The sequence below is a fragment of the Macrosteles quadrilineatus genome, unplaced genomic scaffold, assembly GCF_028750875.1.
Source record: "Macrosteles quadrilineatus isolate MER2022 unplaced genomic scaffold, UCM_ALF_1.0 Scaffold_4__1_contigs__length_99947679, whole genome shotgun sequence".
In the NCBI taxonomy this organism is placed as follows: domain Eukaryota; kingdom Metazoa; phylum Arthropoda; class Insecta; order Hemiptera; family Cicadellidae; genus Macrosteles; species Macrosteles quadrilineatus.
This window is the reverse complement of record NW_026542597.1, coordinates 91,348,895-91,362,868: the sequence shown is the minus strand read 5'-3', so window position 1 is coordinate 91,362,868 and position 13,974 is coordinate 91,348,895. Positions and strand designations below refer to the sequence as shown.

Sequence of the window (13,974 nt, the reverse complement as noted above, 5' to 3'; positions counted from 1 at the left end):
CTTTTTTACTCAAAAATGATGACTAAACGACAACCCCTTTGACTCCCAAGTTTTTCTGATAGAACAAAACTGAGCTCTACTCTTTCTCCCAAAAACATGACTTAACTTTTAAAACTCCCCGTCGGAGCTGACCTCAACAATAGTAATTACTACATACATACGTAATTACTACTTTTGTAATCATGTCAAAACATTGGTTTGAGTATGTCAATTATTCGGAAATAATAGTTAAAAACATTGTTTGTTGCAGATATCTCACTGTTAATACCTCACCTGGACGAGTTATGAACCGTAAATAAAGATCAACCGTACCATCTCAACACTAAGGTGATTCAAGACTCGATAGTGTGAAGGAAGCAGCCATCTGGATTCCCCTGTTTGCAGGTTTTTGGTTACTGTCATACTAAAAGTATTACCTTTATTTTCATATAGGGTGGGTCTTTGACAATCATCCTTTGGATTGAATATCAGCACTTTTACTGAAGAAAGACAGGTTAACCAGCACTGGTTTTTATTACCACAAATTTTGAACAACTGTTAAGCAAGCCCATAAAATATGAACATCAAACAAAGTGATGGTGTTGAATAAACAAAAAATACAGAAGTATTTTAGCCTGGAAAGGTTGTGAACTACAACAAGTAGTCAACAACATCTTATTTTCCTAGAAACAATCCGACATATGGGATTGGGATATATGCAGTTCTTTGATGCTGCAGTTTTACAAAGTATGTAATTGACCATACTTTACTACAAATGTTTATGACGAGCAACACGATTGTTCAATAGCAGACAAAAATTGGGAAAGTAGGGGTATTTTGGCTTGGAAAAGTTATGAAATACTACAATTGGTCAACAATTCCTTCTTTTCCCTGGAACGAACCGACACATGGGACTGTGACAAATTTTTCAGGAGAGCAGTTTGCAGCAAACACTAGTTTAGTGTAGACCAAATATTTATCATGTATGCCAAAACTAGGCATGAATATAAAGTACAAAACATACAAAGTACAGGAACAAAAACAATTACTTGTAAGTTCTTTTTCAGTTGATATACCTCTTGCCCTCTTCTAAACACTGTCTTTTTAGACTCTGTTTTAGGTTTTACAATTGTTGTGAACGACTAGTATTACCAGGGGAATTCGTAGAATCTGCTTCCTGACATCTTAGAACTTCCTATACAAAGGCGATGTGAGCTCTGCCTCCTCTGATAAATGCTAAGGTAATTTTGTTTGATTTTGAAGAATATTCCATTATAGAAAATGAGCTATAACCTTACCCTAAGTGTCGTGGTAAGACCTGGAACAGGGGCTGATTTACCTTTTTGTTTTTAGGTCCCCAGAGGCCAAAAACACCATCTATTCAAATTTACGAATATTATTAAATATACGAATGTTATTTAAACGAATATACTAATAACATTTTACTTTATGATTATGGGACCTCTACTTCAAAAAATTCATCTCTTAGAAATTAGCTTGAATTCAAGCGATAACTATTCATTGGTGATGTAATATATCCCTTTTCTACCAAGCCTAATTATTATGAATAGTAAGTAAACCAGTATTAAGAAGATGAGTAATTGGTACAAAACCACTAAACTGAGATAATTAGATTAGGCATGTGTGGATTTTCTTAGACATATCTTTGTCTAGACATTTTGCTGAGCCGTACTATACTTACTTACTTACTTACTCCTGTGGCCATGTAAACCCAAGGTGGTTTTTAGCCTCGCCAACGATCCGCCTCCATTTTTCCCTGTCTTCGGTCAATTCTTCTCTTTTTTCTTATCTCCCAATTTTCTTACATCTTTCAAGACTTGGTCACTCCAACGCAGTCTTGGCCTTCCTTTGAGTCTTCTACCATTTGGTCTACCCGTGTATACCTGTTTAACTAGACTCTTCCCTTCTTAAAACGTGGCCTAGCCACCTCAATCGTTTACTCTTTATTAAAGCAATTAGGTCTGGCTCATGATATAAGTCTCTCAGTTCACTATTTTTCCTTACCCTCCACACTCCTGCTTCATGAATAGGTCCGTATATTTTCCTTAATACTTTGTTTTCAAAAGTAATTAGCTTTCTTTCTGAATACTTTGTTAAAGCCCAGATTTCACAGCCATATAGTATTATTGGTTGAAGTATCGTCTTGTAAATCCTTATTTTAGTTTTCTTACTCAATAATTTGCTGCTTAATACCTTATTCAGGCCCCAGTAACACAAAAAACAATAAATGATGGCATTTAAATTAATTTATTGCTTAATATTAAATAAGTCAGTAAACTCCAATTCCGGGGAATTCCTCCACAGTTGGCAACACTCCTCCCAATTACCAAGTTGTTATGGAAATGGTCGCTAGCGCTTGATGCTCCAGTGGTGTGTGCCATAACTACACATTACCCCTAGGTTGGCGCCGGAATATACGCTAACCGCAGCACAGCTGACAGTCTATAATTATTTCTTTTTGTCTATGATAATATTAAGGTCATTAGCTTATTTTGTAGATAGGTTCTTGCTCCGTTGAGCTGATCTGTTTCCCGTAAAATGTCCAAAGACTTGATTTAACCAACTTTACGTAAAAAAGGCTTGTCATAGTATTCAAAATGTTGTGAAAGAAGAATTACTACCTCCATGGTAGTACTTTTATATGTCAATGAATAAGTTTTTAAGTAAAAACCAATTTCACCATTTTTATTCACTATTCACTACTTTTTATTCCACACAGGTAACTGAAAGCAAGTTCCTGTCAAATTGAGATATTTTTACTTATTATTTAATACTGTTTTAGATCTTTGTCTGTAGTTTTAGAAAATTGTCTATAGTATATAAACAATAAATAAACACATTATTTGGTATTTAAAACTAACAATTAAAATTACCTGACAGTTCACTAGTGTTGGCCCAGAAAAATCAGAAGAATCGATATATGGTGAAAGAATATTATGGTGAATAAAATTCTAAACTAGGTTGATTGTACAAGAAATGTATTTATTAGTAAGTGTGGTTATTGTCTAACCTCTTGACGTATTTTGTTGTAGGCATATCACTGCGGTGTCTGCGAATGATCAGCAAGGATTTTGATGCAGCTGTATTCTGCCCTAAAGTCAGGCTCCTTGATCTCAAAGGTGAATATCCTAATTGAAACAAATAAATCAATTGTTAAAAGTTGTTACACACATGGATACTGTAAAATGTCTCTTAAGCATTTTTAACATTTTTGCCATATTGAGCTGATCTGTTTCCTACATAAGATTCAAGGAAACTCTTTCAGTGGTGGAGCGAAATGCCAAACTACATAAAGACTATAACCTGTTAGACGATATGAATTGAACATTTAGTTAAAAACAGATAAGAGTCATGCCCTTTTTTATGGATCGGTGACTGATATCAATAGCTGTTGGCCACTGAGACCAAACAAACCTAATCACAGAACATTATGAAATTGTCAATTTTTGAAACTATGTTTTTGAATACCAAACAAATACATGATTTATATGACTAATAATCTTATATTAGTGGGACCACCAAAAATAGTAGAATCATTTAACACTAGTAATTAGAAGTGTGTGCCGGTCAAGTTAGGATACATGTTAATAATTCTTTGATTCTGTTTTAGATCACTTTTCGTGCGCGTTAAATTTTTCAAGAGGATCACACATGAACTTCCTTTACGTAGATGTTGACATCAGGTGTCTTCTGTAAGAATTAGAGGTAATTTTTTTATATTTCTTGTAACTAAATATGTATAATGGTTTGATAAAAATCAATTGGATAAAAAACGCAAGTAATACAAATTCAGGTGTCTTAGTTGAATTAGCCTGCTTTCCTGGGACGTCAGATCGATGGAGACTTTATCTACGAACAAAGTCATAATCGTTCATTAAATTTAAACCAACCTTTTGGTTTCATGGGATCTTATTTCATGTATTTTGCATTGAAGTCTACGTGTAATTTGCAATAATTACGTATAATATACAACATTTCAGTTTAGTATGTAAATAGATACCAAATAGATATAATTTAAAAGGCAATATTGGAATATCTTTGTAATTATAAACTCACAAAATCTAATTTTTAGATGATGTTTGCTCACTTGGACTTTGCTATTACAGGTTTTGAGTTGCTGTCATACCAAAGGTAGGAACTTTCCTTTTGTGTGCATTATATGTTCTGCCATCATTCATCGGATTGAGTCTCCGCTTCGCTGAAGAAATCCCCGTCGTTTAGTTTTAGGTGAATACAAAGAGGTTAGGGATGGTTAGAGTTATCACAGTTAATAAATTCATTTTATTAAAATTTTGATAAGATCAGGGATTTTCAGGTTTTTTTATTATACAGTGTTAGGTGAAATTTTACCTTATCTTCTCATGAATTGATTAGCCATAGGCTTTTAGAACAGATTAGGGATTTTCAGGTTTATTTATTAGATAGTGTTAGGTGAAATTTTACTATATTTTTTCATGAATAGGTTAGCCATAGGGTTTTAGAACGGATTGGAAATTGTTCTATTTCTTATTTAGATTAAAATTAAAAGATCAAAAGAAACTAAACTGTTTTTAATCAAGACATTAATACAAGACAATATTATTAAAGAAAGTAAATAAAAAACATATGGTTAAAAAATAATTAAATAATCATAGAGGTTGAACATCTTTCCCTTTGAGTTTTTTTTTTTTTTTTCTCAAAGTTTATTCAGGAAATCGTTTGGTTGGTCTTATAATTCTGCCTCTTGATGATTTTTTAATTGCAGCTTCTTGATTGGGAATTGTTGATCGTGAAAAAGATTTACTGTAATCTTGGGGTGTTCTAGATGGAGTAGTAGTTGCTTTTTCAGTAGTATTTGATAGGGACGAGTTGGTTTGAGTAACAGTAGTAAATGGCAGAGTATCTGGCATTGTATCTTTAATGGATAAAGGAATAGGATTGTTCGGTTTGGTTGTATTACCTTTGTAAGGCAAAAGGTGGTGTCGATTCCTTCTCAACGTAGTGTTTCCTGTCTTAACCCAGTATGACCTTGGCTCTTGTCCTAAGCTGATAATAATCCCCTCTCTTTTTAGGTCTTGGATCCATACTTTTTTACCTACAGGCAGCGATGGAAGTTCTTTTGTAGCGTAGCGCCTATCGTAGTTTCTCTTGTAAGATGCTCTGTAAGTATCTTCTTTTTCCTGTAGTTGGGAGAGATCGGGTTTGATTTCAAGTTTTTTAGGTAAAACAGGCAGATTATCTCGCAGTGATCTGTTGTATATTAGCTGAGCAGGACTGTATCCACTTGTGGATAGAGGTGTATTGCGGTAGGTTAGGAGGGCCAAATATGGGTCGTCTTTGTTTTTCTTTAGCACACTCTTCGCTATTTTGACTGCAGCTTCAGCTGCACCGTTACTTTGGTGGTAGCTTGGACTGCTCGTCACAAGTTTAAAGTTATAGCTTTGAGCAAACGTTTTGAATTCAGAGTTTTCAAGACCAGTGTATCTGGTAGCAAACTGTGTACCACAATCAGATCGTAGCTCAATTGGTATACCGTGACGGCAAAATACAGATTTACATTTTTCGATTATTTCAGCAGTTGACAGGTTTTTTAATGTAGCTATTTCAAAATAACGTGAAAAACAGTCAGTGATAACTACGAACCATGTCCCTTCAAGTTTAAAGAGATCAATCGCTGCCTTTTCCCAAGGACGAGATGGAAGCTCACTGGGCAAAAGGGGTTCATGATGTTGTGTTCTATGTTCAGTACATTTAGGACAATCATTAACAAATTTCTCAATGTCAAGTGACATTCCTGGCCACCACATACTATTGTTGGCTCTAAGTCGACATTTCGTTATGCCTAGGTGGCCTGTATGTATTCTTGTCAACATTTCTTGTCTAAGAGTTGTCGGGATTATGAGACGTTCTCCTCTAAGCAATAGTCCGTCACAAAAAGAGATTTCATCCCGAACTGTGAAGTATGGCTTAAGATTATCGGGAATCTTAGTTTTATCAGGCCATTCAGTTGAGCAGTAAGATTTAATTACCCTGAGTTCTGAGCTAGCCCGCTGTGCCGATGCAATTCTATCAAGAACCATGTCAGTTACATAGGCAATGTTTCTTGTTACTGTGTGGATGGCCAGTTCAACTTCCTCATCCAAATCATAACTCTCATTAGTTGCTACAGGGCTTCTTGAGAGACAATCAGCAGTTGCTAAATGTTTGCCAGGAGTATATGTAACATTGTAGGAATATCTCATCATTCGAAGTCTGAGCCTTTGAAGACGGGGTGTCATATCATTGACCTCTTTAGTAGTCAAAATACTTACTAAAGGTTTGTGATCTGTTTCCAACGTGATGTGCTTGCCCACAATATAGTCTTTAAACTTGTCACAGCTCCATGTTAGAGATAGAGCTTCTCGTTCAATGTCAGAGTAGTTTCGTTCGGTTTCGCTCAGAGTACGTGAAATATAAGAAATAGGTTTCCAATTTCCATCTGTTTGTTGTTGTAAAAGTACTCCACCCAAGCCTTGTGTTGATGAGTCAGCAGAAATCATAGTTGGTTTATCCTTGTCATAGAATGCTAGTTGAGGTGGAGATGCCAATAATTCTTTAAGTTCATCGAATGCTTTCTGTTGTTCAAACCCCCAACACCATTCGTTTTTTCTACTTAGAAGGTCGGTAATGGGTTTTAGTAATCTACTTTTGTTAGGTATGTATTTGCCAATAAAGTTAACCATGCCAAGTAACCTTTGTACACCCAAAATATCTGTTGGAGGTGCCATTTTTCTTATAGCTTCGACTTTCGTCTCATCGACTTTGATTCCTGATTCGGATAGATGGTGACCTAAGTAGGTTAAGGAGGTTTGAGAGAACAAACATTTGTCTCTGTTTAAGGTGAAGCCTGCACGTTCAAGTTTGGTAAGTACTTCTTCTAAGAAATAGTCATGTTCTTGTTGAGTTTTCCCCCAAACAATTATATCGTCCATGTGCGCAAGTGCATTCATTTGACCTTTAAGGGTTCGATTCACGCATTCCTGGAATACTTCTGGTGCAGATGTTATTCCAAAGGGTAGTTTCAGAAATTTAAAGCGTCCAAACGGTGTCAGGAACGTTGTCAAATCTTGGGATTCTTCGTCCAATGTGATCTGCCAGAATCCATTATTAGCATCCAATTTAGAGTAGCATTTTGCTTCTGAGATTTGGGCAAGTGTTATGTCGATGGGTTGAATAGGATAGTATCTTCGTTTGACGCATCTGTTTAATTTAGTAAGATCCACACAGATGCGAACTTTGTTAGAGTCCTTCTTTGGTACAACAACCATTGGAGAGCACCAGTCTGTGGCATGGTGTACCTCAGCAATCACCCCCATTGACACCATTCTTTCAAGCTCTTCTTTAGTAGATTCCCAAAGAGGAAGAGGAATCCGACGAGGTGTGTTGATTGCAAATGGATTGGCGTTATTTTTCAGTTCTACTTTGTATTTAACATCAATAGAACCTAAGCCTTCAAACAATTTAGGGTGTCTGTTATACCAGTCATTACAGGATGGCTGTATTTCATTGATTCGAGCAAGTAACTGCAATTTTTTTATTGCAGGTTTACCTAGAAGGGGTTGGGAAGTGCCCTTTGAAACATATATAGTCTCATAACATGTTTTGTGATTATGGGATAGTTTGACTGTAGCAGTTCCCAAAATTGACAAAGCTTGGCCATTTGCGCCGCTAAATGTTTTGGATGTGGGATTCAGTTTGATTTTCTTGTTCAATTTAATGTCGGAAGGCAAAATCGTAACGTCTGCTCCTGTATCAATTTTGAAAAGAACATCATCACTGTCGTTCATATTTAACACTACAGACCAAGGATCATCACGTACGGTTTTGTCAACAGAGCCAATTTGAGGGTCTATGTACTGAGAGCAAACATTTTCGGTGGGGTTTTCAAGGGGAGAATCATCATATTCAATTTGACTGACTTTGTTTGATTTGCAAACATTTGGGAAATGACCGACTTTTTTACAAAACCCACATTTGTATTGTTTAGCTGGACAGTTGAATCTTTTGTGTAAAACTGTCGAGCCACACCAAAAACATCTCTTTTCGACATTGGACAGGCTTTTATTGTCATTAATTGGCTTAAAGTATCGATTATTGTTTGATTTATCAGGAGAAATGTTTGATTTACTTAAATGTTGAGTGTTTTGGTTTATTAATGCTATGTCAGCCAAGTTTAGTGTTTGTTTCTGTCTTGTTAGTTCTTCAGATCTACGGATAGTGTTAATAGCTGTGTTAAGTTTTAATTCGGGTTCAAGTTGAAGACGATCACTTAGTGATTCGTCCTGCATACCAATAATCAAAACCATCAGAATCATCTCCTCTTCAATCTGACCCCAATCACAGTTTTTTGCATGATTGTGAAGGTCTGTGATGAAGTTCTCAATCGGCATGGAACCCTGTTTAAGTTTTAGAAACCTAGCCCGTTCAAAAATTAGGTTCTTTTTTGGAAGGAAATGATCGTCAAACTTCTTTAGAACAACTTTGTAATTAGATTTGTCATTGTCATTTAACCTGAATGAGTTAAGTATATCCTCTCCCTTTTCCCCCATACAGTATATAAGCATGTCAATCTGATGCTTACCAGAATGTAGAGCTAAATTGCTAAGGGAATAATACCTCTCAAAGCGAGTCTTCCATGTCTTCCAGTCGTGAGGATTGAAGGAAAAGGCTTCAGGAGGCTTAATGTTCAGGGATACGGGTTCTTCATTCGACTGCGCCATGTTCTATTTCTTATTTAGATTAAAATTAAAAGATCAAAAGAAACTAAACTGTTTTTAATCAAGACATTAATACAAGACAATATTATTAAAGAAAGTAAATAAAAAACATATGGTTAAAAAATAATTAAATAATCATAGAGGTTGAACAGAAATGTTTAGGTTTTTTAAAGTATATAGTGTTAGATCAAGTTTTACTATATCGTCTCATGAATAGATTAGCCATAGGCTTTAGGACAGAATAGGGATTTTCAGGTTCTTTTTATCAGATAGAGAGTTAGGAAGATAATTAAGATATTATTACAGTAGCTCACAAAGGCTTTATAGCTATGATAGGTTAGTGCCAGGCCATCCTCTACGAGACATCTTCGAGAGCAGATCTTCAAATTCAAGACGCTTAATTATTTGTTTGTTTTGTGTGTGTGTGTGTACTTTTATATTTATTTCCATGTCCAGTTTCAAATCAACTGATATTGTTGCACGAACATAGTGAGAAACGTTGATTTGACGCGATTTCAGATATGAGTCATAAAGTTGGATAGTTTGAGTTGATTGTTAGTATTAGTTAAAAGAACCAGAAGAAGAAGAAGATTAAGGAAATCACAAATAAAAAAATAGGGGTAAGTTGCGTAGTTTTTTGTAAATTCGAATTTTATTGATTCCTTAACAGTTGCATACTGTACATATATTTTTATTATTAGATATTGTTTTCCTTTAACTAGGTGTTATTAATACGCCTTCTTTAAGTTAAGGAATAATTGTAGGATATACATATATTTTGTATTAAGTTATTTATTAAGTAATTTTTCAGTAGCCTGGTAAAATTTTAAGAAGTTTAACCATGAAAAGCTATTATATAACTCTTATCTACTTAGGCAAAGCCAGTAATTAGGGAATTATTTACGCCTTCAGCAGATGGGGACATCAATTGACCAAAAAATATATATAAAATAGATTCCTATGGGATGTTTTGCATGATTAAACTTCTAAGATTCTTACCAGGGGTGGCAAGGAGGGATAAATGGGCTTCGACCCTCAAATTATTTCAAAACTCATATCGTGCGATATATTTCATAAAATTAAAATTTTTTTTCGAGTTTTTAAAACAGTTTTTGATTAGTAATACACTCCTTAAGCTTGTGTTACGGCCCTACCACAGTTCGGTAATATTGTGGTAGAAACAGGAGGCCCTCCAACTGAACATGGCCGAGGAGGCGCTTGTGGGTAGAGAGAAGAGGTAGATCAAAATAATTGTGTCTGGACCTCCTCTCCCTACCACGGGTGTCCTTTATCCAAAGTATCCCGTGAACCTTATTCCAACCCACTGACATGATTTCCTTACTTTCTTCTCTTGATCCTCCTAGCTTCCATAAAGGCATCGTCAGAGCTGTATTCGACTACCTAAGTAAGTATCTTATCTACTCTACAAACAGAAACAATACAAACTTAGTGTAAGTAGATAGCAGAAATTTACGATCTCAACCCATGGAATATTTAAAGTATCCAATTTTTCTGGGTCGTGTCCTATAAAACGTTAACGCTTGTGGATTTGTTACGAGGGGAACCGATGACCTGTAATCCGGCTGATTTCAAGCACTAAATTTATTGCAGACTCTAAAGTCTGATCATTTCAGAGTTGAGAAGGTATCGTACACCTCTTGTTGTTCATTCATAACTCTTCTGAGCCAAATGTTTCAGGAGAGTAGTTTACAGCAAACACAAGTTAAATGTAGACCAAATATTTATCAACAAAACTAGGCATGAATACAAAGTACAAAACATACAAAGTACAGGAACAAAATAATTACTTGTAGGTTCTTTTTCAGTTGATATACCTCTTGCCCTCTTCTATAAACTGTCTTTTAAGACTCTGTTTTAGATTTTACAATTGTTGTGAGCGACTAGTATGATCAGGGGAATTCGTAGAATCTGCTTCCTGACATCTTAGAACTTCCTATACAAAGGCGATGTGAGCTCTGCCTCCTCTGATAAATGCTAAGGTAATTTTGTTTGATTTTGAAGAATATTCCATTATAGAAAATGAGCTATAACCTTACCCTAAGTGTCGTGGTAAGACCTGGACCAGGGGCTGATTTACCTTTTTGTTTTTAGGTCCCCAGAGGCCAAAAACACCATCTGTTCAAATTTATCCATACATATTCATATACATGTCCATTAGTGCAATAACTTATGCAAAAATGATCGGATACTTCTAAAACTAGGTCCAAACTATTAAACGTATCGTGGAAACATGTTTATTCAAACGAGGTTGCAAACCAGTATGATCTGACAATGGGAACAGGAATATATAGGTCGTTTTATGGGATTAAGATAGGTTATTCCCATTTTTTACCCTAAAAATATACAATTTAGCAATTTATTTCTAAATCCTTTTATAGAGCTTAAAAACAGAGCATTAAGCGTTGTTTTACGCCTTACCGTTATGGAGAAAGTAAAAAAATTGTAAATTTAACATTTCTATGCTCATTGTTATGGGGAATAAAGTAAACTGCTGTAGTTTGCTTGTTTATGGATATATTGTAATACAATTTGACAAATCTTTGTATTTCATACTAATTAGCTATCAACGATTCAATTAAAAACACACCTCTGTAGCAGCAAAGCTAAGTGTTCATTAATATTAAGGTTATTTGAAAGGTAATAAATCTGGTAATTTTAAGTTAATATTTTAGTGGGAATCTAGATAGGTAAATGGAAATTGGCTTAGTCTACAGGTTTGCTACGGCAGAGGTATAATGATATTTAAAATTATTTTTAGATTACAAATCAGTCATAAACAGAAACGAATAATCAATATTGTAGTATAAAAGCAAGTGTGCTGTTTGTCTAACCTCTGGACGTGCATTGTTGCAGGCATATCACTGTGGTGTCTGTCAATCAACGCAACTGTAGCCTTCACTACGTCCATCTCCTTCAGCACTTTGGTGCTAGGTGAGTAGCCAACGTTTTATATCCTAAAAGAAACAAACAAATCAACAGCTGTTACGTACATTGACACTGTAAATGGTTTCTTAAGCTACTTAATATTAAGGTCATTTGCTTATTTTGTAGATAGGTTCTTGCTCCGTTGAGCTGATCTGTTTCCCGTATAATGTTCAAAGACTTGATTTAATCAACTTTACGTAAATAAATAAAAATGTCTTTCTTCTCAATAGAAGAATACATTCTTTATTCTGAATAGAAATCAAAGCTTTAAGACAATAAGGCTTGTCATAGTATTCAAAATGTTGTGAAAGAAGAATTACTACCTCCACGGTAGTACTTTTATATGTCAATGAATAAGTTTTTAGGTAAAAACCAAATTCAGCATTTTTATTCACTATTCACTATAAACACACCACACATTTAACTGCCAACAATATAAAACAGATTGCATCGTTCCACACAGGCGATTGAAAGCAAGTGCCTGTCAATTTGAGATAACTTTTACCAATTATTTTATACTGTTTTAGGTCTTTGTCTATAGTTTTAGAAAATGTTCTATAGTATATAAACAATAAATCAACACATTATTTGGTATTGAAAACTAGCAATTAAAATTACCTGACAGTTCACTTGTGTTGGCCCAGAAAAATCAGAAGAATCAATATGGTGAATGAATATATGGTTATTAAAATTCTAAACTAGGTTTATTTTACAAGAAATATTTATAAGCAAGTGTAATAATCATTTAACCTCCTGACGTACTTTGTTGCAGGCATATCATTGTGGTGTCTGTCAACCATAGCAAAAGTTTATCAAGGGAAATAACGGAACTGTAGCCTACACTACGTCAACCTCCTCCAACACTTAAATCGCAGGTGAATATCCTATGTTTGATATCCTAAGAGAAACAAATGGGTCAACAGTTGTTTCATACATTAACACTATAAAAAGTTTCATGAGCTACCCGATATTAAGTCATCATTTGATGGACAGGTTCTAGCCTTATTGAGCTGATAGACAACAGACAACATTCTTTATTATTATTTTCTCAACTTTGGTTGAGTAAACATTTTTAGTTGAACTGTTTAGCATATTTGGTTCAATGACGCTCTTGTCAGTGGTGGAGCAAAGTGCCATACTTCAAAAAGACTGTAACCTGTTCAACAATGTGGATAGAACATTTAGTTGAGATATGCTAGAATCAAACCCTCCTCCATGAATTGGCAAGGGACATTAATAGCTGATGCTGAAAACTGACGCCAAACAAACCTAATCATGGAACATGGTGGAAGCGTCAATTCTCTTTCACTATGTTTTTGAATACTACAAAAGTGGCTCTAAAGGTGGGATACATCAAAATTAAACACAGATAATTAAAATTAATTGCCACTCAAGCTAGTGTTTTTAATACTATGACAAGCCTAATCAAACCATAACTGTGGGACCACCAAAAAGTGTAGAATCATTAAACACTGGTATTTAAAATAAGTGGTGGTCTAGTTAGGATTCATTTTAACAATTCTTTGACACTGTTTTAGATCTTTCCAACTGAATTGGGTGTCAACTTTGGGGAGAAGATCGTCATAGAATGAATTACAACTTTAAGCCGGACTTGAACTCACAAAAAATGCTCACGTGGACTTCGCTATTTGCGGGTTTAGTGTTGCTGTCGTACCAAAGGTAGCAACATTCCTTTTGTGTGCATTATGTGTTCTGCCATCATTCATCGGATTGAGTCTTCGCTTCACTGAAGAAATCCCCGTCGTTTAGTTTTAGGTTATTACAAAGAGGTTAGGGATGGTTAGAGTTATCACAGATAACTAAATTCATTTTATTTATAATTTTAATTAGATCAGGGATTTTCACTTTTTTTACTATACAGTGTTAGGTGAAATTTTACTTTATCTTCTCATGAATTAATTAGCCATAAGCTTTTAGAACAGATTAGGGATTTTCAGGTTTATTTATTAAATAGTGTTAGGTGAAATTTTACTATATTTTTTTCATGAATAGGTTAGCCACAGGCTTTTTAGCAGGTTAGCCACAGGCTTTTTAGCACAGATAGGGAGAGAGGGTAGGCACAGATTGGATTTTTTAGGTTTTTTGAAGTATATAGTGTTAGGTAAAGTTTTACTATATCATCTCATGAATAGAATAGCCAAGTCCTAGGACAGAATAGGGATTTTCAGGTTCTTTTTATCAGATAGAGAGTTAGGAAGATAATTAAGATATTATTACAGTAGCCTACAACGGCTTTATAGATATGATAGGTTAGTGCCAGGCCATCCTCTAA

At 34.9% G+C, this 13,974-nt stretch overlaps 1 protein-coding gene across 1 annotated transcript; it reads right to left on the bottom strand.

The window, feature by feature from the left end:
• Positions 1 to 4,682: 4,682 nt before the first annotated feature.
• Positions 4,683 to 8,738, bottom strand: LOC128993141 (uncharacterized protein K02A2.6-like). Its single transcript, XM_054416899.1, has 2 exons — positions 8,231 to 8,738; positions 4,683 to 7,468 (listed from the first exon to the last, which is right to left on the bottom strand). The coding sequence occupies exons 1-2, from the start codon at positions 8,736 to 8,738 to the stop codon at positions 4,683 to 4,685; spliced, it is 3,294 nt and encodes a 1,097-aa protein (XP_054272874.1).
• Positions 8,739 to 13,974: the final 5,236 nt, after the last annotated feature.

Coding starts and splice junctions, on each gene's coding strand:
- LOC128993141 (XM_054416899.1), bottom strand. CDS start 8,738: ATGGCGCAGTCGAATGAAGAACCCGTATCCCTGAACATTAAGCCTCCT. Junction 7,469..8,230: donor CACAGCTATTAACACTATCC/GTAGATCTGAAG, acceptor AATTGTTTGAAG/GCTTAGGTTCTATTGATGTT.